At 36.6% G+C, this 26,544-nt stretch overlaps 1 protein-coding gene across 1 annotated transcript in view; it reads right to left on the minus strand.

Annotated features, from left to right (window-relative positions):
* Positions 1-3,459: 3,459 nt before the first annotated feature.
* The window catches only part of sema3ab (sema domain, immunoglobulin domain (Ig), short basic domain, secreted, (semaphorin) 3Ab), a 31,611-nt gene continuing 8,526 nt past the window's right edge, over positions 3,460-26,544 (minus strand). Inside the window, 15 exon segments of the mRNA XM_056261395.1 lie at positions 3,460-4,148; positions 5,074-5,219; positions 8,142-8,209; positions 9,795-9,952; positions 10,933-10,974; positions 11,197-11,288; positions 11,383-11,602; positions 11,706-11,850; positions 12,005-12,074; positions 12,189-12,303; positions 15,384-15,526; positions 16,846-16,965; positions 18,459-18,552; positions 18,790-18,909; positions 24,563-24,625. Of these exon segments, the coding sequence (XP_056117370.1) occupies positions 3,678-4,148; positions 5,074-5,219; positions 8,142-8,209; positions 9,795-9,952; positions 10,933-10,974; positions 11,197-11,288; positions 11,383-11,602; positions 11,706-11,850; positions 12,005-12,074; positions 12,189-12,303; positions 15,384-15,526; positions 16,846-16,965; positions 18,459-18,552; positions 18,790-18,909; positions 24,563-24,625 (2,067 nt within the window). The 3' untranslated portion in view covers positions 3,460-3,677.

The raw sequence follows: 26,544 nt of genomic DNA on the forward strand, positions 1-26,544 counted from the left end.
GGTAGGCTACTTGCTTACTGGCAAAGAGTCTTCCCAAATGGACTCATTTCATAAATGATGCATTGATTGTTTACAATAGAGATAGCATAGTTAGAAATGCCGGTGTTCCAGAATATGTTTTAGATCTTATGGTAGGCTACATAAACACTAGATTTATTTTTTTGATATGTACAATAGGCTAAGGAAAGGAAATATACAAGTCTTTGCAAATGTGGCATTCCTCTAGGCCTACGCTCACAAACAGATGGAAAAGTTTTGATAATTAATGACACCTTATAATATTTCCGATCAAAAACCCAACAATCTCAACATATGTCAACGACATAGCCTATTGCAAACACAAACATTCCGAATGGAGGGCCCCATTCCATCTAACTTCTACTTATCTGTGTAGATAACCACCATCCTCACTCCTTCGTTATGACAAAGAACCTGTCATTCGATTTTTCACTTGTTGTCATCCAACATTTTGGGTTATCATCGATATTTGAGCAACAATCTTTCCTCTGTGCTCTTGTAGCGTGCGTGCGCCATGAACAGGCAGGGTAATAAAAGATGATTGGTACGAAATGTTATTTCTGATGATGATTGGTTATTAATACGGAAGGATACGCATTCAATTTGCCTTTTTTTTTTCGTGCGCTTTTTTATTGTGGTTTCATTTAAATATCAATATAGGTACATTTTCTAATAAGCTTTCCACATCTTATTTTATTATACTTTCCAATGTAGGTTCCAACAAACAAGTAATTATTAATTCTCTCCTAGACTTAACATGAACATGTATGTAGGCTATGTATGTATGTATGAATATGTATGTATTTATTTATTTTACTTGTATTATACACATCTTATTTAGACAGACAGACAGACAGACAGACAGACAGACAGGCAGACAGATGGATAGACAGACGGATGGATGGATGGATGGATGGATGGGTAGATGGATAGATTATTATGTGTCAGTTAGTGTGTCAGTAATTTCACACTGAGCATTTTGCTTTTCTCAGCAGTATTATAAGTTTCATGGTTGAGAACCCACTGAACTCCAGCATGAGGAAAGACAAATAACATAAGACAGGGAGAAATTTTCCCTGGGCCCAGGTGCAGCGGTCAGAGGACCTAGAACATAACAGCACTGCCAAGGCAATCAGAAACACAAACTCATCCAGCTGTCCACCCCTCTAAAACAGGTTCTTTAGAAGAGACATTTATTTCAACAGCAGAATGCATGCCAGAAATGAATAATTTACAGCAGCATTTTTATGTCTTTGTCCCCCATTTCCAGTTCAAGAAAGTCTCTGCGAAAGTCTAAGCAAGGCCGGTGTCCGTTTCTGCCCAAGGTCCATCCAAACAGAGCTGACCAATCGAGTTCATACTTTTAAGTTTTGCGTTTGAAATCCTTTAGTTTACAGCGGTTTCCTGTTGGTTATATATTTAGCTACAATGGGAGAGAGTTTATCAGGCAGAAGTTATGCCTGTCGATAACACCATCTGTCATGAATAGCAGAATATTTTTAAGCACCACCTGGAATCCAACGCCAGACAAATCACTCATTAACAAGAACAGCCACTGTAAACGAGTATAGAAGTGAGTGGTGCTGTAAATTCACATGCAGTTTGTACACAGTGGCATATATTTTGGACCATTTTTTCATAGTCTAGAAGTTCACAGCTACATTCAGATACATGTGTGCTGCGCGCATGGCCTCAACAAAAACGTCTTGCTAAAACTAATTCAGTGAGATGTGAAAGTAGGACTTCTCAAGGAGTCCAGGAGCCTTGTCCCATGCTGTGTTCTGTCTTTGATCCCAGCAGTTTTAGGAACACAGCTGTCCTTTCCTCAGCTGAGGGACAGACGCAGTATATTATCTAACAGTTGTACATTTGTCCTCCCTGGCCCTTTCATATTTAAAGTCAACATAAAATCAAAATCAACTATTTACTTACGATTTACTTAATCTTAATCAGTCCATAAATTGTTCCAAAGAAAAAAAAAAGTGTTATCTCTCATCAAAATGCATCTCTAAGGCATGCATATATATATATTATATATGTCTCAAATAAAGTCTAATAAATACATCATATTTTAATAATATACATATACATGCATAGATACATAGCCTACACAATATGTAATTCATACTTAAATTAAAATATAATTTATTAGAGACTTATTTGAACAACATTACAATTTTTTTATTTAAATCCTAAAGTGAGGCGGATTGAAAAAATGGTGCCACCCATTGGTTCAGTCTTATGCTTTTGACACATTAATAAATGTCAAGTTTTGATGAGAGTTTACAAAAACAAATGTTTTATTTTTTCTTGGAATATCTTATGGACTACAGTATATATTATATATATAGTAGGGAACACCTACTTTTCATAATTCAATGAATTCCCTGGGAATAAAATTCATAAAAAAATATGCTGTTCCATTCAGAAATGTCACATTATAGTAGCAAAATGGGTCGTGGACATAGTGACCATGTTGACTTCAAATATGGGCTTGAGTGTCACATAAAAAGAAAAAATCTAAACACTAGAACCTGTATTTCTTTAGCGGTTGGTTACAAAGGCCATCAATAAAAAATAATAATACAGTTATGCAATCAAAAGAATTATTCTTCAGCTGAAAGCACATCCTATATACTCTCCATAGCGGTAGTGTGGATTGGTCTTTCGTAAATTATTTGTGTTTGTCTTTTGTAAATGTAGTGAAAACCAATATTTCCAAAATATGTGCAACAAACATGACAAAAATTATCTTAATGGCAGTACTTCGTAATAAACGCCACGATATTTCACATCCTCGACCACAATGGTTTTATATAAACGTGAATGTGAACATAGATGAAATCAAGTCAACAAATAACTTAACTGAGGAGAAAAGGTTAGTGAAGAGGGTTTGTGTACCCTCACAATGCAGTGGTTTACAATGAGGACAACAAATAATAAAATAAAACTATTATGTAATATTTTAGATATACTCTGGCACAGTACAAAATTAAATATTAATCTAAAAAAATAGCAGAAAAGATTTTTTTGTTGTTTTTCTTGTCAGGAAGAGCTTATTCAGAGGAACAACACCGCCCCATTAATGGATTTGCTGAGGCATTGCTTTTGCAGCAGATGAAAATAGATAGAAAACAGGGGGGGGGAAAGAAGAAGAAACCATAACGAAGCAATACCTTAATTAATAGATATGTACATGTACATAAACAGAAGGGCCTACATTTTCTGATACAAAGATATACAGTATACTGTATGTTAAGGTCAACACACTCTATACACATAATATTACTGACAAGTTCATTGCCCAGAATGCACTGGGATTGTGCTTTAGCTAAATGGAGGTTAAACAGTGGTCTTTCAGCATTCATGTTTTGTCCCTCATAAAATGAAACAGGTTTTTTATACAGACTGAAACCTGTCTCACAGTATATTTGTGTCATATTTACAGGTAGTTCAGTATCTGTTAGCATCACATTACATCCTCTCAGGGTTTGAGTCTCAATACGTACTGTAGGCGTGAATGAAGATGTGCTCTGGTTCACAAGTAAATCTCTCTCGCACACACAATACAGGAAACGGAATTCCGCCCTTCCTGTCTTCAGTCTCAGCGTTATGTCTGTGGAACAGTAGAAGTCTGTTGGATTTCCGCATCGTCCAGGTCACACACTGCGGGGTACCCGCTGCATCTCGTGGGTCCTGCGGTTGCGTCCTTTCTTGTTTTCCTGTAGCAGCTTCCACTTACTGGCGTGTGATTGGCTGGAGTGGAGGAGCTGGCTAGAGTGTGATTGGCTGCCGTGCATCAGATTAGCTTTCTGCCTGCGCTGTTTCCGTTCTCTCTTCCAAACCTGTTCGCAGAGCTGGTCGACGCTGTTCGGACTCGGCGGGTTGATGAGGGAGAGGAAGTCGCGGTACCACATCTTGCCGTTGGCCGGGTCGTTGCTGTCCGGCGTGTCTTGGTGCAGGAGATCGTCCAGGTGTTCTGAGGGAATGACGTTGAGGGTGAGGCGAAGGAGGGTCTGGATGAAGCCGTGCTCGACAGCGTGGCAGTAATACACACCCGAGTCCTTCTGATGGAGGGTTCGGATCAACAGACCCTGTTCTGCGCCCAACACCCGCTCATCGGACTTTATCTAAAAAAAATTTTTTTTTTTAAACACACACACACAGACATATGGATCAAATCACATGCTGAGTAGGCTACTGTAAACATTATTGACAACAACAGTGTCAGCATTTTTGGCTGTATTCACCCCATACACCAAAGTGATTCAATTTTCTAGTCTAATATCATTGTTTTTATGTGTTAAAAATAAAATTATAAAAGTTAAAAGAATAAAAAAGTATAAAAAGTATTTTTTATATGTAATTTATATATATATATATACAATTTTCTTTTTATACTTTTGTTTATTTATATTGCAAAAGTATAAACAAAAATGTTATATATGTATAATACTTTTTTTCCACAATTTTGAGGAATTTTGAGTAAGATTGATTGAAGCTTGCATGAATTATGACCTGTTATTTAACATCGCAAAACTCAAATTTATGTCTGATCTATTACCACATTGGACATTGAAAATGTCAGATTTAGTGTGCTTTCTTTGTTCAGACATACACATTTTGTCATATGTTTTGGTTGGTAATATATATGTTTGGCATAATATTGGTCAAATATTTTGGCTGGTAAATAAATAAATAAATAAATAACCAACCATGAATAAGACATATTTAAGATTCTATTTTTAGGTCACTAATCAAACCAGCACATCTGTAACATTAATCATGTGAACTCTTCCACAAGATCAGATGTTCTTGCTCCCAGTAAAGCACATGATGCTATTATTATTATTATTATTATCAAATCATGCTGGAGATCATGATCATCATCGGGCTTGTGCTGCTATCATAAGTAAAAGAGGGAATTTTTCAATTCAACTTTTTACTTAAATTGTTATGCTGAAAATGTATAATAGAAAATAGAAGCGTTTTTCCTTGTGGTCTCATACTTTAGCTTTTACTTGTGGACTCAACAGTTTACACAACAGAACATACCTCTTGTTTGCGGTCCTCTCCGTGTCTCTGAAACTGCCAGTAAATAAGGGCTCGCTGGGATTTAGGACTGCACTCCAGAAAAGAACTGCTGTTTTCAACCCCATATACCACCCTATCCAGCAATTCTCTCTCGCCATCTGCCTCATCTGCTCAGATAGATGAGGAAACAACACAGAAACACAGAAAAGAAGTGAGAAATCTTGATTCTGAGACAGGACATCCTGCAGTGAGAATACAAACTGATAGTTCAGGCCATATGCTATATCACACTAACAAAGTCACACCCAGCATGTCTGTATCACAGCGTTATATCTCTCAGTGTGTTTCGAGTCCGAGAGAGAGGGAGAGAGAGAGAGAGAGAAAATCACTTGTTGTTTCTAGTGGCATCTATTCCTCTGCCTTTAATTTTCTTCTACCATTATTTTAAGTTTGGACTATCAAATGTCAGAGTGCCGTGCTGTGGGTTAGTGGTGTCACTGTAATGAGGTGTGTTAGACCAGAACTCCCGACACAGGAAATCTGTGTGTGGTCTCCATGATTCCAGTGGCCTCGTGATCTACACTACCATTCAAAAGTTTGGGCTCTGTAAGATTTTTTTATTTTTTTTTAAATGAATACCTTTATTCAGCAAGAGTGCATTGTTAAAAAGTTACAGTAAAGATATAATGTTACAAAAGGTTTACATTACAAACATTCAGAAATCGTACAGACCCCAAACTTTTGAACGCTATAGCATATATCTGCGTGGATGTGTATAAGTGCATGTTCTAAAGCCTGTATTTTTGCAACAGCTGTGAAACGTTTCTCAGTTGTGTCATTAACGTAGTGGTATTGACTTTTTAGGCCTTGTTTCTTTTAAAGCTTTAATTAAACACTAACCTGGAATGCACGGCACGTATGCAGGGCTTTTATTAAAATACTGTTATGCACAGTTACAATTATCTCCTCTGCCTTTTTAAAAATTTTCTTTACCCCGCACATGCATCCTGAGTTTTATTTTAAAAGTATGACGCCCTGTTAATGTGCCCTGACTGCCTTCTAGCTCGCATGTTATCATGCTTAACATACAGTTAAGAAGTAAGGCTATGTTTTTGGATCAACATCCTTGTTTGTCCTGGACCAACAATACTTATCAACCAATCAGATTTTCTTGTGTTTTTTTTAGGATATCATTTTCTAGGATATAATTAGGGCTATTGTTTGATAGAAATGGTATTCCAAAACCAACAAATGATGTTGGGGAAATGTCATGCATGCCTGGCAAACAGAAGGTTGTTGGTTTGAGCCCCATAAGAAGTGAGACATGAGCCATCAACATTGTGACCTTGTGCAAGTGGATAAGTGTTTTGGCACTTTGTATTAAATAATTTGCTAAATGACTAGCTAGTACTCAAGAGTTTGGGTTCTATGCAATTTTTGTATGTGTTTGAAAGAAGTCTCTTATGCTCACCAAGGCTTGTTATAAAGTACTGTAAAAACAATAATATGCAAGCAATAAGGTACGAGAGGCTGTGCTGCTATGAAGTAAAATCACTAAAAGCCTTCCTTCTGCTGGAAAAAAAAATAGTCCCTGACAGTGAACAGCAACAGAAGTTACATTATTTCGCCATTAGATGGCAGCAAAGGCTGTCTTTATGAGTGAGTCAGTCAGTAGAGAAGACTTTTATATTGAAAGGAGTGAAACTTGTGAACACCGAGAAGAAAGACTCAAATGACTAGGGCATGGAAAACCCCTTAACTGTTAAAAGGACAATATATCCAGAGGACATTCAAAGTCAAACAGATTTTTTATTACGAATATAGGACTGACCTGAAGGAAGATGCTGTGTCTACTGTAAATGCAGGTAGTGCTAACGTACGTTACACTCGCTTACTCGATCTCTCACAATACTCTCTCTCTATATATAAGCTTCAATGAACAATATCAATATGTTAACGTTGCTTAGAGTGGTTGCTTGGGGTGTTGTGTAATAGATAGAACCATAGATGGATAGAACCGTTGGGTGAAGCCGTCATAGCGGTGTTTTATCGTGAATAAAACACACCTATTGACCAATCAGAATCAAGGACTGGAACTAACCTGTGCAATATGACATAACTTTTTTTTAAATTACAGTTAATTTAATATTGGTAAATATTATTAAAATAATAACAAAAAAAAACAAAAAACGTTTTTATAATTTGAATATATTTAAAAATGTAATTTATTCCTGTGATGGCAAAGCTGAATTTGCCCAGTCTTCAGTGTCACATGATCCTTCAGAAATCATTCTTGTATGCTAATACGAATTGTTGTTCAAGAAAAATGTCTTATTATTGGTATACATGTTGAAAACAGTCATGCTGCTTAATATATTTGTGGAAACCGTGATATATACTGTATCACGATTAATCACATCCAAAATAAAAGTTTTTTTTACATAATATATGTGGGTGCACTGTGTATAATTATTTTGTATATATATATAAATACACACACATGCATTTATATTTAAGAAAAAAATATTATTTATATATAAAATATTTATATTTATATATAGGCCTAATATAAATTATAAATCTATATACATGAAAATATTTCTTAAATATATACAAGCATGTGTGTGTATTTATATATATAAAATAATTATACACAGTGCACCCACATATATTATGTAAAACAAACTTTTATTTTGGATGTGATTAATCACGATTAATCATTTGACAGCCCTAATATATATATACACACTATATATATATATATATATATATATATATATATATATATATATGATCCTTTTGATGAATAGAAATATCAAGAAAACAGCATTTGTTTGAAAAAGATACCTTTTGTAACAGTATAAATGTATTTACTGCCCCTTTTAATGCATTCTTGGTAAATAAAAGTATTAATATTATTATTACATCTTACTAATCCCAAATTTTAAACGGTACTGTATATAAATCTAGTTATCAAGTAAAGACCTAGAATAAAGTTCTAGATTGTATAGGTTTAGATTTGTTAACCTACAGTAACAGTGTGTTGTTGGACACATTATAAACACGATCTGATATTCGCTGCTATTTACCGTGGTGTTGCAGATCTGAACACTGAGTCAGAGGGTCTCCGTTCCTGATATCCTGACGCCTCGTTCTCCTGCAAGCATACATCACACAGCAGAGAATTAGAGAGGTCAGGTGAGTGTGAGCGCACTGAAACTCACATATCCACTCCCACACACATCTGTCTCGCAGAAAAGCTCTCACTTTGTTATGCTCGAAGTAAATCAAACACAGCTCTACATGAGCATAAGTGTGTCTGAAATGGAACCTGTTTTAGCTCTGTGCTGTTTAGTCTTTAACCTTTATGAAAAGAGGTATCATGCAATATATGTCCTGAGACGTCTTGTTGGTGAATGTACCTTTGAGGCAACTCGGTAATGCTGGCAATTTGTGAGGCATTTTCAGCACCAGTAGTGCACAAAGAACCTCTCAGAGAACCTCGTCCACAAACATATCACTTGCTACTGCAACATGACATGGACCGTAAATGTGAGACCTGTATTGTTCTTGTTTTGGAAATTGAAGATCAAATATTAAGTAGGGGGTATGCTTGCTTTTGACGGCCCAAAGGAGATGAGTTTCTACAATGGACAGCTGGGAAGTCCAATGAGGCTTTGATGGACACCTCAAAAAAGTTCAAGTCGTCAAATGTGAAGTGATATGTATTGTGAAAAGTGCTTTCAAAACTTCTAATGTTCTATATTTGGTTAATTGGAAAGTATGTTAAGTTGACCCAGAAAAAGGGAAAAAAAGAAGAAAGAAAACCAGTATCAATAGAATTGTATATAAATATCAATTAAATAATTCTGCTGTTAAAGTCCTATATCAAAAATACAGTAAGAATCACAAATGTAGTGCATGCAACATGCGCGCTAAGACATATAATAGCTTTGTGAGAGAAACAGTTAGTATTTGCTGAGAAACTACTATAATATTGGTTTGTTCCTTCCACAAACCTATTATATGGCTTAAGAAGACTTGTAATGTAGTGCAGAAGTCATACAGACAACTTTTTTGGTACTTCTTATGTACGTTTTTGTGCCAGTCCCTAGTCAAGATATTTTATTTTCAGTATAGACTATGCAGCTCAGACATTACTAAAAATCTCATTTTGTGTTCCATGGAAGAAAGACAATCATATAGGTTGTAATGATATGAGGGTAAATGAGATATGAGTAAATGATGACAGAATTGTCATTCTGGTGTTAATTTTTGTGTCAACTACGTGTTGTTATTTTTAAAACTCTTTTAAAAAATGGTTGTCGTTAATTTATTTAATTTGAATTCATTTAAAAAATAATTTAATTTAATAAATTAATACAAATATTAGATGAAAAACTTTTTCTTAAAAATTAAAAGAGAATAAATAGAAATGTTTCCTTGCCAACTAATTGAAATAAAAATAAAAACACTAATGAAAAAAACACTAATGAAAAAGACAAAAATCACATAAAACTATTAAAACCTCAAATAAATAAATTAGTATTTATTTATTTAAAATAAATAAAGTATTAATTTAAACTAAATGTTAACTAAAAAAGCTTTTGGTAAAAAGTATATTAGCAATCTGAAAGGAATTCAGATGCTCATTGTAAAAAACAACAGCACAAAACTCAGTGGAAAGGAGCATCTTTTCATCTTAGGTCAACTTTGTAGTGTTTCTGTTTTCGTCACTGTACCTCTTAGCAGTTGGGAAGTATCGGGAACATTGCGAGCCGTCCCAGGCACAGTAAGGATCACGTGCCAGACAGCACTCGGCGCAGGCCTTCCCGTACACGTCACAGCGATGCAGAGGCATCTGAGAAACCCCAATGGTGGATCCAAGATAGAGTTGTTGCTGTAAAGATAGAGGAGAGCGATTGAGACTTCCCTGAAACAATGACGGCAAAGTTTTTAATGGTCTGTGCCGGTGTGATAGCTGAGTTAAAGACTGTTTCACTGAGGATACGGGAACTTTCTCTGGGCTTGTACGCAGGTTTTTAATTATATATCGCTTCAGATAACCTCTCAGTGTCTGTTTGATTATTCACACCGTCTAAAGGAGAGCTCACGCTGCAGTCCTGAGTGTAAAAAAACAGCTGGTGTGTGTGTGACAGTGTGTGTATGTGTGGCCTCTAATGGCAGTACCTCATGTTGCCGTGTTCGGTGAGTGACTGTGACAGCAGACCCTGTTCTGCGTAATGTAGATTGAAGCCAAGCAACGTGTGTGTGTGACCCAGCCTTAGACTGAAAGCTGTGTTGGGGTTTTTTGATACATGATAAATCTGGCTGGTCTATATCACCTCTGTCAACAAAATGCAGTGTGGCATGGCAATTTTCCTACAAAACACCCATTCACTCAAAAACTTCACATGCGAAGCTAGTTCTGCTCTCTGGGGGTCACCTGACCTATTGGGTCTTAATGTGAGTAAATGGTTTCCATGCATAAATCATGATCTATCACCCATTTTGTACATTCAATCTCTATCTATCTATCTATCTATCTATCTATCTATCTATCTATCTATCTATCTATCTATCTATCTATCTATCTATCTATCTATCTATCTATCTATCTATCTATCTATCTATCTATCTATCTATCTATCTATCTATCTATCTATCTATCTATCCTTGTGTTCTATAAAGTATTAGGCCTGTTTAGGGTATTAGACTATTTTAAATTCACTCTGTTCCCTGCACTTCACCTATCAAACCATTTATGTTGCTCAGTCTTACCTAATATAATCATGTTCAATGCCGCCACGTATAAAGAGCTGCTTTCACCACCTTTATTGCATTAAGGGATGAGTTGTTTGAAGTTCTAATAATACATACCTGCTTTGTGGAGAGTTCCATGGCAGTAATGGGTGTTGGTTCCTGTAAAAAGATGTTATTTTTTATGTACTCATATTGTTTATCACCAAATTATTTCTCAGTATGAACAAGGGGAAAATTGATAAAAGTCTATAAATGGTGCCTTTAGAGTGTTGTGGGAAAACACTACAGCGTAGAATGTACAGTATATTGTTTTCTAAGAAAAACAATACTAATACTAAACCTATTAGAAATAAATCTGTATAAAAGACTCTATAAACCCACTCTGAACACAGTCATCTCCTCCAACAGGACTTCCTCAAGGTCATGCCATGTTCCTCTAGGAATTGAAACCACCTTAAGAACTGTGCCCATGTCTATGGAAGAAAAATAACATGATTAACTTGTGTTCTGCATAATGCACATGCTGACAAAAATCATATAAATCACATTATTTAAAAAACTACACACCAGTGCCGATAAACATGACATCATACTGGCCGTCCTCTGCCTCTACCCTGTCCACCACTATCTGAGTGAACTGGTAGTCAACATCAGTTTTGATTATGATTGGACGGTTATTGATGGGGAACACTGGGTTGTACATGGCCGGATGGCTTCTGGCAAATGTGATAACGTCGTCAGGAAAGTCCTTTGTTGATTCGAAACCATCAAACGTTTTGCTGGGGCACTGTCAGCATCCAGGAGAATGTGTGTTAAAATCAAAGCAGGCAATTCACTTTCATTTGAAAAGTAAATTGTACAAAGATATCTGCACTGATTAGCCGTCTTACCGTGCCAGGTCTTGGGTACGGCACTCTACCCAAAAATGGTACCCATTGGTAGTTGGGTCCATCTCGGTGGGCATACGGGCCCAGAAACACCCTCCTGATATCTGCCATACTGTACATGCATACCGCTGAGCCCTTAAAGATGTTACTGTAAACCCGAGAAACAGTAATTATGAGTTTTGTCACAGGTTCACCTTTAGGGACTTAAGACACAATTATCAAGCTTTGAATATAAAAAGACAGAATAAGCAGACATGCTTGGTGGGAAATGGGAATTTGGTGTAAATTGGATGTTTTAATACCTGGATGTTGTAAATACAGCATAGATAATAGGGTTTTTCGGATCCTTGGAGCTCATGAGAAAAACATCCTCTGGAAACGATCAAATACAATTTCAGGTAGGCAACTATGAGTGGTCAACTAAATACGTCGAAGCAGGGCAGAAGAGCAAAGGATGACGGTATTGTCATAGCATGGGTAACTTACGTAGTTCATCAAAATGTGTGTCGATGCCGTTCAGGCCAGGAACGGAACAGATTAAACGGGCCTTCAGGAAGGTGGTCCATTTGTTCACCAAACTCCTGTGGCCCCCAAAGTCGTTCTGTCAAAAACAAATTAAAACCTACTTGTATCAAACATATTTCATGTTTTTTTTTTGTTTTTGTTTTCTGAGTCAAATGTGAGTGTTGCTTGTCCATGCAAAAGGTCATGATGCTATAAGCAGGGATGCTTGAACTAGTTTTGAAATTCAAATTTAAGTAAGTCAAATTAGGAAATTCAAAGAGATGCATATAATTCCAATAAGTGTAAGTTTTAAAAATAAAACAAAGAACGTTTGTTAATACAAACTCAGATTTTTTTACTTGGCAACTGCATTTAAACATTTAAAAAGGCTTAAAGATTTATAGAATAATGTAGATTTTTCAGAATACCATTATCTCTCCAATTTCTTAGTCACCTAACTTTGCAATTACATGTCAACTACCAGTCATTAGAGTATTAGTAGACTGTCTTTATTGTGATGCTCCCCAACAGTCTACTTATACTTAATACTCTAAAGAGAGTTAGTTGACGTAGTTGCAAATTAATTAAAGCTAGTTGACATGTTGTTGTAGACAATCTACTAATACTCTATTGACTAGTTGACAAGTAATTGCAAAATGACTTGTAGTTAGTAGAATGTCTAAAGTTGACTACCAAAAATAAAGTGAGTTCATTCATTTCCAGAGCACAAACAAAAATGGCCATAACATTTCCTTAGTAGGGGCAACTATCAACATGACTAAAACATCAGCAAAATATCTCAATTTCTATTAAAATGTGATTGAAGTGTTCATGAATTTCATTTCATAATGCAAGATTTTTACATCAAAAACTGTCATCATTTAGAAATAAAAGCCCCTGTGTCTCTTAGATACTTTTCAACAATTTTAAAAACTTTTACAAGATTTTTACCATTACAGCTACCATTATTAACTAATTGTGGAAAGTGTTGATTACAGGATTCTACTGAAACATTCACATAATCAAAAATAAACAGGCAGCCGTGCGCTAATGTATTAACTTCTATTACATAATAAAGAGGGGCAAGAACAAAACAAGTCATTTTGGCAGCTTGATTTAAAAACAAAAATGAGGCGTGTGTGCATGTGCATTTACACACACGTTTTACACCAAAAACCTGGTGTTAAGTTTAAGACATGTTAAGTTTAAGACATTAAAAAAAATGTGTTCATGCACATTATACCTCTGTGCTGAATATTGTTTAATATTTCACATGACGCTTTACCGGGAATAAAAATGGGACTCATATTATGAAGTTCCCGGAAGTGCGGTTGTTGTGGTTGTTCGAGCACGAACGGTGTGGTGTAACGTTTTGGTGTTGACGAATAAACGGATGATCGATTCTGAAGTGTATCTTTTTGTATAACACCTGGCAGTCGGCATTTGAAACACATGAGCAATATAAACAGTCTCCCTAACTTTGGATTGATCAGCTCTAATTAGCAGGGCTAGAAAATGCATTGCATAAACTAAACATACACTCTGCATAATGAGACAATTGTCTGCGCCGGTGAAGGGAGGATTCCAGTCATACCGGAATACCGAGCGAGCTGTAATTGAGAACACCTTTCTACCGCTTCAAGCTGTAGACTCGCACTTGAGCTGAGCGAGTCTGCCAAAGTCTCACATTTTCTCCACAGAGGAGTCTTTGTTTTCTTGCCTGACGGCTCCTGTGACATTTTAGGCATCTCTTAAGTTTCACGGTGGGGGGTAAAAAGCAAGGCCGCAAAACAGCAGAGATGAAGCCTAATGCAAAAACACTGGCTCTGGCCATCCTGCTACCCGTCTCGACACGATGAGAAGAAGAGGAACGGAGAAAAGGTTTGTGCGTATGCATCATCACAGCAAAGACAAATCAAATAGGAGATCTTGTTAATATTTGAATCATCTTTCCTTGATAATGAAATTAAAAGGAAGCAGTTTCTGCCTCTTACATTATTCTCTTGAGAATAAGACGTGTGCTCAAATTCACCAAGATACTGTAACAAAGTCAAATGTCAAAGATTTCAATAGGGAATCATCAGATTCTTCCTAGATCAAATTATCGGAGCTATGCTAGCCGCATTCATTCTCTATACTCATACTGTTTGCTATTATTTGTGTCTATTTGTTATTATCTGGGCAACCCAGGGGCACTGGAAAAAACAAATGCCTGTGATGACATTTTTGCAAAATGACAAAACTTTGCGTAATATTTTCGAAGTGCCTAGTGAGTGGTGCTTAAAGCAAGTTAGGCTTTATCAAATGAAATATGGCAAATATGGCAACGTTTTATTGCGTTAGTTGTTGTACGTATCACAGCAGTTCTTAAATGAAATGTCCAGTGAGTGTTAATTCTCTATCAGGTTTGAAAATAAGGTCACTAAACTAAACCAAATGTGAGGGAAAAAAAAAAACCCTTTGCTGAAGCAACCATGTTTTGAAGCAAAGCATGCCATTTTATCTTGCTTTTACAGTACAAGTCTCTGATCTCTATTGATGTGACTCCTGTTTTATGGGACACCGCATCGCAAAAGCATATTAACTTGCAAATCATGCACTTTGGGTAAAGTGTTTTGAGGTCATAATATAGTATTGCGCATGAAACCGCACGAAAATAAGTCTTTATTGATAGATAATCTGCCCCTGTAATCATAAAATGAAGAGGAATAAAAGTAGTTGGTGGTTTACTGCCATATAGTTAATTTTAGCTGGAAACGTCAGTGAATTGTAGGCCTGTGTGTTTTTGGAGTTTTGTGAAAATGTAGGAAGAGGTGTTTTTCCAATGAGGAAACTGATAATTCCAGTCTTCTAAGATATACATTTTTGACTACCATTGTATTTTTTTCCTACCATGGTAGTCAATGAGGGGCGAGATCTGCTTGGTTACAAACATTCTTCCAAATATCTTACTTTAAACTATACCTCTGAACAAAGAAATTCATACAGGTTTGAGATTGAGTAAATGATGACAGAATTTTCATTTTGGGGTGAACTATCCCTTTAATAACATGTTTTTACTCCAAACTCTCTTCATAACATAAGTCAAGTGTTTGAAATAACTTCCTTTTGTGAGCTAATGTAACTTCTTATCACAAAATGAGGCAGACAATATATTATTTTGAAGAGTCTGTGTACCTTGCACAGCTGTCCGATTCTGGCGTGTGTGGCTTTGCTAATTTGCTCCCCATCAATGGCGTTCTCTCTGAAGAACAGATAGATCTTGTCATCTTCCGGGTTGTCACTCTCTGGGATGAGATACACGCTGACAAATCTAGGATCTGGATGGCCAACAAACAACGCATTAACACTAAAGTATAAAAATACATAATACAGAAAAAATAATTTATCTAAAACTAGTATGGACCAATAAGCAAGAGAATGGACATTTCCACATTGCAATTTAAATTTGATTGTTTATACTGTACAGTTGAATGAATCTGACTCTTCAAATATATTTTTGCACTCTCTGTGTGTGTGTGTGTGTGTGTGTGTGTGTGTGTGTGTGTGTGTGTGTGTGTGTGTGAGTGTTAGTGAGATGTTAAACGTCTGTAGGCTCTATTTACAGTCTTGTGGGCCCCAGCTTTTCACAGCCTGTTTTCATGAGTATTCAGGATTATTGCTTTATTCACAGAGAACCAACAGCCACATCACAGAAGCTCACATCACCAGCACTGTGGCACTAACTCACAGCGACATAGACAGTCAGCTCACCACATCTACAGCACACACACACACACACGCTACTATGACGCAAAACATGTTCACTGGAGGCAAAGGCATTCATTTACTCTAATTCAGTTAACAAAAAAAAGTAGTATGGAGGAAATGACGCTATTTGGTATATAATCCTAATTCCATCAGATTTGCACAAACACACATATTAGCACACAAGCTGTGAGGTCATGACATCACTTTTTTTTTCAGATAGTGCAGATAGTTTTAAAAATCCAGATTTTCTAGTTAAAGAATTCTCTGTTTCTCTCACATATAAAACTGCACATTTGTGTGGGTAGTTAATGTAAAACATGACCATAAAATATTATTTTTATCAAGATGTTGTGATCAAATTATATAAATGCCCTGTATATAGGTAAACAGTCCTTTAAAGTTTTTATGTTTAATTTACTTTTATGGAAGTTGGATTCGACCTCAGAGTAAAAATAAAACAGCAATTTTTTATGAAATTAAGTTTTAAAAAAAGAAATAAAACCACACTGTGATATAAAATAATAAGTCATATTATAGAGATATAAAGTTTATTTTTGCTGTTAAAAAAAAGTTATTTTTCATTTACTCTGAGACTTTCACACGTTTTTGTTTTCAATCCGACCATAAAACACTTATAAAAATGCTGTTTAAAATAGTTTTTTTTTTTTTAAGTTTAAATTGTAATGTTTCACAATATTACTGCTTTTTTCCTGTATTTCTCAAATAAATGCAGCCTTGGTGAGCATTGGAAACTTACAAAAAATATTAAATAATCTATTTAACGGTAGTGCATGTGTATCAAGTACATGCATTTGTTTGCATTCATTTTAAATACGGTATATAAAAAGTAATGAGTGCTGTGTGTAAATGTGTTTTTTGCATGTCTCACCATTGAGCCATCTGGAGTCGTGCTGCTCCGTTCTGATTGGATGGTGCTTGCCTAAAGTTCGGAAAATGGCAAAGTCCCGGCCCATGAAGTCTGCTGATGTCCCAGCATACAGTTCCCCATCTGATGATCAAAAACGCCAATTAAAACTCATATTCAGGAGGGTTAATGTGAGTTCAAAGTGGATGGCAAGAATAAAATATCAGGAGACGGGAGCGGGAGGATCTAGTTCAATCTGGGTTTTGTAAACTTTAATAACGGCTCAGGTGAGGATTCAAAGAGGTGTGACAGTCAACACTCATAGGCAATTTCACGCTAAGGGATGGCTTGAGAGAATGGGACTGTGTGTGTGTGTGTGTCATTAGTGACCTTTAATCTGAGACGAGAGATTTAACAGTATAACGCTCTGTAGGTAGAGCACTAAACCAGAGGAACAGTCTGCATTGGTCATCTTGAAGACAGACCATTAATCAAGGGTGTTGAGTTTCCATTCAGAACACATGAACCAAGGCAAAACACACTCTGGATTACAGTGTGTGTGTGTGTGTGTGTGTGTGTGTGTGTGTGTGTGTGTGTGTGTGTGTGTGTGTGTGTGTGTGTGTGTGTGTGTGTGTATGTATGTGTGGACACCAGGTACACACAGAGAGAGAGAGAGAGAGAGAGAGAGAGAGAGAGAGAGAGAGAGAGAGAGAGAGAGAGAGAGAGAGAGAGAGAGAGAGAGAGAGAGAGAGAGAGAGAGAGAGAGAGAGAGAGAGAGATGTATATTCATGGTCGCTAACTAACCAAATCTTCTTTATATTCTCTTTATCATTTAATTAATTTCTCAGAGAGCTAAATAAACCAGCTCGATGAAGCAGAACAGAACTGCTATTGAGAAGAGAAACATGTTCTGACTCTCTCTTATATTAACATAATTTGATGGACAGGTTGAGATGAAAATTATACATGAATTTCAGAAATTATAGGTATTATTATTTTTTAACCCAGATTTTCCCAATGTGGTTTCATACCTGGACCTCACTAAAGTAAAGTAACGTGAATTAACGTGAAGTAAAGTAGGAAAAATAATTTGTATTCAAATATTTTTTAAATATATATTGTTATAATATTTTGTAATTATAGTAATATTAACTTTAACTTTATATATACACTTTATAATAATTTATATTATTATTACTATTATTCATATAAATTATACAAATAAACACAAAATTAAGGAATAAGTCCAGAGTAAAGAAATATAGTAAAATAAATAATTATATTCTTGAATCAGTCAGATACCAATATCAGTGTTTCAGTGTTATCAGTTCCACTGATCTTAAATTTTACCATTGATATATTTACATAGTAACCTATTACTTGCTTCATTTTATGGAACTGACACAAACATCTTTCAGAGGGGCAATGGGGTCATGTGACTATTTACACCACCCATGTTAAAAGTGAAGAACGCATCATTCCAATTTATAGTTTGAATAAAATACATCCACCAACCCTTTTAAGACCCTTTAAATAAAATTTTGGTCGCAAATGTGACTTCAATGTCCCGTCAAATGTGACGGGATTACACTAAATTGAAATTTTAAGCAGAAAATCAAATTGCCTCACACACTCACCGATCAGCATGGAAGCAGTCAGCAGTTTGGGGTCATAGGGACTCTTTCCACGGCCATTCTCAAAGTTTGACGACCCTAGCCGAAAGATGTTGTCCTGGATAGAAACAAGCACACAATCAATCTTACGCAAATCCACAAAGAAACATTCATCAAATTTCACTCACATTTCATTGTTAAACTCTTCTTGAAAGGCTGCTCAGTGATTCGCTAACAGGGAGGATAAATGTTATGGTCTTATCTGTGACCGCTAAATAATCAAAAGTCACAAAACAATGTGACAGAATAGAATAGCCGATAAACTGTGAAAGATTAACTGATGTGATGAGTTTACCTCCGGGCGTTTGCCCACTTCCACATAAGCACAGACGGGATGGAAGGATCCTGTTCCACACACATACAAGTGCGTCTGGTTAAACGGCTGCAGAACCTTTATGAAGTTAGAGCACTCCTTCTGCAGAGAGAGAAAGAGTCAACATCAACATTGCGTTTAATGATCAGAAAACAGCATTTATATTGATATAGCCAATATTTTACCAACAGAAACTTCAAAAACAACGGTCTTGAACTTGACAGAGAGAAAAGCAAACTAAATCAGTGGTGCACCAGCATTTCTTGATTCACAGTCGTCACTGCGTTCTCAGATAAATAAACACATCCCATCTGTGTCAACAAATGGCAACAGACACAGACAGCTTATCACACACACACACACACACACACGTTTTCATGTTTTATGGGGACTTCCAATGGACGTAATGATTTTTATATTGTACAGACCATACAATCCAATAACCCTACCACTAAATACCCATCACACAAAACTTAAGAATTTTTAGATTTTCAAAACACTTCATTTAGTATGATTTACAAGCTGTTTTCCTCATGAGGACCAAAAACACGTAGGGAATTCCAGGTATACGCACACACACACACACACACACACACACGTATTTGGATACGTAAGGGCACACTCAATGTCAACAAGATACAAAATAGCAAAAATAATATATATATATATATATATATATATATGCAGATAAAATATATGTGTACACATTTTTTACAAAAAAAATCCATTTCAAATAAATTAACTATTAATCAAAGAATCCTGAAAAAAAAATACACATTTATTTTAAAATGTAAGAATTTTACATCTTGTACATACATGTATTTTTGATCAAATAGAGCCTTGGTGAGTATAACTGTCCTTCAAAAACATTTGTAAAAAATCTTACTGACCCTAAACTTTTTTTCTGGTAGCAATCTAGTTAGTGGAACATAGTTAATGTACTGACCTAAACCTGTGATTACTCTGCAAGGACACATGTGTGAACTTGAGGGGAAATTACTTCGTACATCCACAAATAATGACTTTCAAATGCTCACCTTCAATAGTATAGGGCCCACACATAGGTTAATGTTGCATGACCATGTGTTTGTTACAAACCAATCATCTTTTGCCCTATAATATTGAATAAGTCCTCTGTTTATTGTGGCAAAAGGATGTAATGTCTGTAAGTATGCATCAAAATTCTGCTCTCTCACACATGCAGTAGAATTCCACACACAGCGGCACAGGCTCACAGCTGACCAACACACTCCCACAAAGCGCTTCATTAAAAGGAAAATATTACAACAGCTGAAATTGTTTTTCAGCAGGGTGTTTAGTGTATTTGCAGGGGAATCCTGTTATGGGCGTCCAGAGCTCCAGTGGCCTGTACTCTCAGGGATATAGTGTGTGTGTGTGTGTGTGTGTGTGTGTGTGTGTGTGTGTGTGTGTGTGTGTGTGTGTGTGTGTGTGTGTGTGTGTGTGTGTGTGTGTGTGTGTGTGTGTGTGTGTGCGTGTGCGTGTGCGTGTGTGTGTGTGTCAGCTTTACTGTAGCCTCTGAGCTGGGATTTTGCCTATGGAAATGTGTGTGTGTGTGTGTGTGTGTGTGTGTGTGTGTGTGTGTGTGTGTGTGTGTGTGTGTGTGTGTGTGTGTGTGTGTGTGCGTGTGCGTGTGCGTGTGCGTGTGCGTGTGTGTGTGTGTCAGCTTTACTGTAGCCTCTGAGCTGGGATTTTGCCTATGGAAATGTGTGTGTGTGTGTGTGTGTGTGTGTGTGTGTGTGTGTGTGTGTGTGTGTGTGTGTGTGTGTGTGTGTGTGTGTGTGTGTGTGTGTGTGTGTGTGAGTGTGTGTGTGTTCAGAAGCTCCTCAGTTGTGTTAAAGCCACGTGTCTGAGCAAGCCTCATCTGGAACGGACTGAAGTGACTCATCTGATGTGGAAAAGGTTTAAAGAAAAGTATGACAACATATAATACGTGACTCAAAGATCTGGCTTCTTCTTCTACCTCACCAATATTGTAATGATAGCAGAAACTAAATCTGTACAATGAAACAAACAAATATTACAAGTGTTATACAAGTATTTTTCCAACCTCCTATCCCAACTAATCTATAGGTTAATTTCTCCCAACAAGCATTTGTTAATGGGAATACTTTATTTAAACCTACATGCCGTCATCAGGACAAAAACGCATTGTTTTAATTGAAATGTAAGTTCTCGTATCAAAGTGTTGCTGGTTTACATTCTTTATAGTGGTTTGTTATTTCCATGCACCTTGTTTGATAGTGAAATTGCACAATAACCAATAGGAAAATCAATTTTTAGAGATTTTAAAAGGTTGCTTTGTCCATGCACACTTCTATCTTGGTTTTGCCAAGGCCTATCTGTAATGAAATGTAATGCAATTAAATGTAATGCAATAAAATATAATATAAATAGTAATTTAGTTAAAAATAAAAAAAAGAGTCCAGAGACAATTTGACCTAACATGCAGCACTGCCGCCAACATAAATGGATGTTTTTGTGAAGACTTGTGTCTCAAGATGAGCATTGATCTCACTCCTTTTTGTTTCTTACAAATCGCGGCTTAGATCCTTCAACATAACCAGCAGTTTTCTGCCTTCCTCGTCCCTCAAAAGGGCCTGAAATTGACATTGTCCCACTTCACTTCAAACAAGCCTCAGTCAATCTGTCTCTTTTCACCGGGACTCCTCTGTTCACATAAAAGCCATCTTTCAGTGAGTACCCTGCTATTCATCGAGACATGTTTACATCAAAATCTCACACAATGCATGTTATTGCAATTCAAATAAGCGCCATTGAGAACCAACCAACCTTATGGTCTCTTTATGATGCTAACAGGGCCGAGTGCTGCTTTCTATGGCTCTATATGTTCAAGGCAGCGCCTCGGGCAGGATCTGCATTGGAATTTATGAGAGCTATGCCTGGAAAGTGTTTACACACCGTTGTCCCACAATTCAGTGATTTGTTTTTTTGTTCATTATTTCATTGACATCTGCTGAGCTTATCTTGTGGGAGAAACTTTTAACACTGTTTGTGAAAGCAAAAGATGGATGACAGACAAGCTCAGCTTTACCTTCTCAGAACGAGAGGTTCCTGTCGAAAGCAAACTAATCATGTTTTTTTTTTTGGATCCATCTCGAACATTACATTTACTTTCAATAAAAAAAGGGTATTTTGCCCTTTTGAAATCTGATGTACTATGTAGACATATTGTTTTTGAAGAAGTCTCTTATGCTCAGCAAGTTTGCATTTATCTGACAAAAAAATACAGTAAAGGAGATATATTGTAAAATATTTTGACAATTTTAAAATGTAATTAGGGGCCAAACATCAATGGTGCATAGGCCCCTATTGTAATCGTTAGTGTTCTTATTATTCCGCTGCTGCTTCTTCCCCTCTGGAAATCTACGGCCGCCCATAGAACAAAATTTGGCACACAAATAGAGGACAGTGTGAATTGTCACCATAGCAAATTTGGAGTCTCTAACTCAATCCATCTAGTGCGACCAGCTGTCCAAAATTGCACTCACGTTTATGTTAATAACTAATTACCATTTAGAATTTTCCGAAAAACTACTTTTTCAAATTCCTCCTAGGCCGTTGCTCTGATTTTCACAAATATCTAACCAGATCATCTTCAGACCATGCAGTCAAACATTTAAGGAATTCAAGTTGATTTGTCAAACTTTTCTCGAGTAACACACAAACGAATTCGACGAAGAGCACGCCAAAATGGACGGCTATATCTCAGCAATGCTTCTGACCAAACTTGGTTTGTGTAATGACAACCATGACCGGAGGCTACCTGTACAATTTCACAGTGTCACCAATTTCACAGTGTCACCTAGTGGTCAGGAGATATAAAATAAAATGGCTCTTTTTGTTTATAACTTCTGAACGGTTTGGCAAAAAGTCACAAACATGACTTTAAGAACAGATTCTAGGGGTCAGTGGGAGGGTGGGAAATTACAGCCTGTTCTCACGTAAATGCGTCTCTATAGCATGCATTGTGTGTTATCGTGCAATTTATACGCGAAAATGAGTTTTTACGTGCATATGATACGCAGTTTTCGCGTGCATTTGATACGCAGTTCATTTGCGTGTAATACACACGCACCCCACACCACTACTAAACCGACCCTAACCAACCCATGTGTATCCTATGCACGTAAAAACTCATTTTCGCGTATAAATTACACGATAAACACACTGCGTGCTATACTGCCCTACAAAGCAAAAAGGCAGTAACTACGCAGAGTGCAGAACAGAGAAAAATGACTTTAAAGTTATCCTGTCATCCAGCCTAAGTAGTTGTAGGTAGATTATTGGACATGTGGCTGTTTTGTTACTTTATATTAGCTTATTCTTTGTACATATCAATCCTCATATTTAATTTGATATTGTACCCCTATTTTGCAGTTACTGTATTCTTGCTTTGTATTACTTACCAAAAACGTGGCACCATACCAAGGGAAAAGGCAGTAACTACAGATTCTCCAAAAACTATTTTGCCACAACTTGGGCTCTGAGTCTGATACACTGTGTTTGAAATAATTGGAACCATTTGGACAACATTTTCAAAAATTTTGTGTTGTGAAACTAGTGTTGCGGAGCGGGCGTGTTACGGATATGTGGTGTAAATTTTTAATAATCAAAAATCATGTCTAATTAATTGAAATCATGAAACTTTTATTATAAACTATTATTAAACTTATACAATATTTTAAAAACAAACATTTTTGGTCAAACAACATGCTGCACAATGAGCTTTACTGTTAAAATTAAAACATTGAAGAAAAATTGTGATTATTCCTTTAAAAATTAAGTTTTAATCTTAATTTATTTGTAGTGTTAGTATTATTATTACATTGAGACGTTTCTAAATTCTACTGTACAGCAGTAATATTTCTTGTCAAGTTAAACCGAACTTTTATTTTGACGGGTTGCCGTGAAGACCGTGTCCTCATATAGGCAAAAAAACAGCTCGAGCGTCACACACGTGCTTCAGCGCGCGCGTGTGTGTGTGTGTGTGTTAGTTTGGTAGGGGAACAATTAGGGGAAACACTGCATCTCAAACAAAATTTGTGTGAAGTTAGAAGCGTGAAATCGCAAATGTTAAAACCGTCCCGTGAGGATGCCGCAAAATCAGCTGTGTGTTCACCATGGCAACATTAACTACACTGCGCAGCAACACGGTTATTTTTTGTTAGGTAAAACATAGCAAGAATACAGTAATGGATGTTACTGTACTCTTGCTTTGTTTCACTAGGGCTTTTTGCAGTTACTGTACAAACGACTACCATTTTTCTCCAAAACGACACACATTTGAGATAAGATGTTTTGTCACATAACAAAGGATGCCTTGAATGTCATGAAAATGATAATAACTCATTTTTGACCAAAAATGCAGTTACTGCCTTTTTGATTTGTAGGGCAGTATAGAGACTCATTTAGTGTGATCGGGTTGGAAATTATCAGTATTACTGTTTTTGGTAAAAGAAACATTGACTAAGATTAAAGAGCAAAATTCTTGTGCATAATATGGCTCCTTCATTTTTATGGTTTCATCTTGTTTATAAATCATACATACAGTAAAAAATGTGCTACAAAGAGAAATATATGAGAGATGAACCGGTGAGAAGTGGAATGGTGTAGACAAACAAGCAATTCAATGCATCAGTGAACTCTATCCGACAGATCTCAGGGTTGTGGAGGGGACAGAATAAAGAAAGAAAAGCTAAAGAAAAGCACTTACCTGGACGTCCTTCCCAGCCCACTTGCATTCATCTCGTCGAGAAGGTGAAGAAGGCCAGGATATCTACCAGTCAGAGAGAGAGAGAAAGATACAGAAAGTTAAAGGGGAAAGATTACTGGGACATCTTTTGTTGGAAGCTTCTAGTTGTATAACCTAACTCTATCTCTTTTCTTTCTTTAAAGCTATGCTCTGGTTGCCTAACCCTCAGAGAACCACAGTAGCAACCTACTTGTTTATAGCTAATAATACACATTTTCACACTAAAAACAGGTTAAAATCTAATGCAGCAGCAGTTCACTCAATGCAATGTAGCATAGCAACAAGTTTAGCAGGAACATATTTACAATTTGCAGAGGCGGACAGAGTACACAGCTTTGTTACTTGAGTAAAAGTACAGATACCCCTTGCTAAATTTTACTCAAGTACAAGTAAAAGTACTACATTCAGATGTCTACTTAAGTAAAAGTACTAAAGTACTTGTTTTTAAAAGTACTTGAGTATCAAGAGTACAAGAGTAGATTTTCTAAATATTGCATTACTAATCTACTGCCACAGTGCTTACATTTATGCACAGAAACGTCCTACATGGAGTTATGAAAAATGTTAATGTTAATACCTTGGAGAATGTAAAAGGAATTGAAAGTAAAATCAAGTCATTTTCATCTTTTTACCATGTTGCTTTATTTAATTAAATTAAATTTTTGGGGGGTCCCATCTTTAAATGCGGGGACAACACACACACACACACACACACCACATGTAAGGGTGGCGCTGCCAATAAAGCACCTAAAAGCTGTCACAAAGAACCGGCAAAAGGAATGATTATGAATATGTAAAATATAGCAAGGAGATATTTTAATTGTTTATTAATAAACACTTGTTAATAAACAAGTGTTTTCTTTGTCAGTGTCGGCTAGATAAAGTTGACGATGCTGACTCGCGATCTTCAGTAGTGAACGCGCCAGAGAGAAATGCACATTTCATACGGATTACATAAGCAGAGAGCAGTCTGTAGTCTGTTTTCTTTCGTTTTGAATTTTTCTGTTTAAAAGTAGACATGTCTGTGAGAGGCAAGTAGGCTACCTTATACACTGTGTTTCGGTTCATTTATGAGACGAGATCCAGTTCACGTGCCGGCGCCTCCGTTTCTTATCTATCGTCTGCTATTTACTTCTTATTTATTAAACCCAGGCAATTGGTTGATGAAACATTGATTCAAATTAAGATACAATTAATGCAAAACGAAGTTCAGGTTAAAGAAAGGTTTTGTGTTTTCTGTTTGATGTCTCTGTGAAAGTTTTAAAGCATTTTTTATGCCGCTTTCAGAGCGCTCACGTCCGTAACGGAGAACACGTCCATAACATTGTTTTTTCCTCATAAATGCAAACCCGAAAAATAAAATAAAACAAAATGAATATTTTATGTACTGTGGAGACTGAGTGCCAACCCTTCTTCATTCGCTGGGTATTAGCCTACTTTGGTTTGCGCAGTGTAATTCACATAATCAGTAAAAATATATTTTGCCTCCTAAAGTTTTTTTTTAAAGAAATCCGAAATCCCTCGTGGCTACTAGGGCTGCAACGATTAGTCGACGTTGTCGACAACGTCGACGTTGTCGACAACGTCGACAATAAAAATTTGTCGACAAATATCTTTGTTGTCGAGTAGTCGTTTGATCTCACGTGACCTAATGTAAGGGCCTGCAATCCCGCGATTTGACCGCTACGGCGCTGTAGCGCTAGAGTGTAGTGCAGCCCTTACAAATGCTATTGCGGTAGAAGAAAATACAGCGCGAATTATGACAGTGCAAACGAATCCGAACTAGCAAGGTTTAGGTTTGGGAAAGTTTCACAAAACTTCAAATCAAGAATGCTGTCGTGTGCAATTTTCATGGGAGCACAACATGCATGTTGGAGTGCAAGAGGAAACATCCCGGCAAAAGAGGAGCCGGTGAGAAGTGAGTGTTCTCCAGCTGGAGCTTA

This window comes from Rhinichthys klamathensis, unplaced genomic scaffold, assembly GCF_029890125.1.
Source record: "Rhinichthys klamathensis goyatoka isolate OS25496 unplaced genomic scaffold, OSU_Roscu_1.1 h1tg000181l_1, whole genome shotgun sequence".
NCBI classification, from domain to species: domain Eukaryota; kingdom Metazoa; phylum Chordata; class Actinopteri; order Cypriniformes; family Leuciscidae; genus Rhinichthys; species Rhinichthys klamathensis.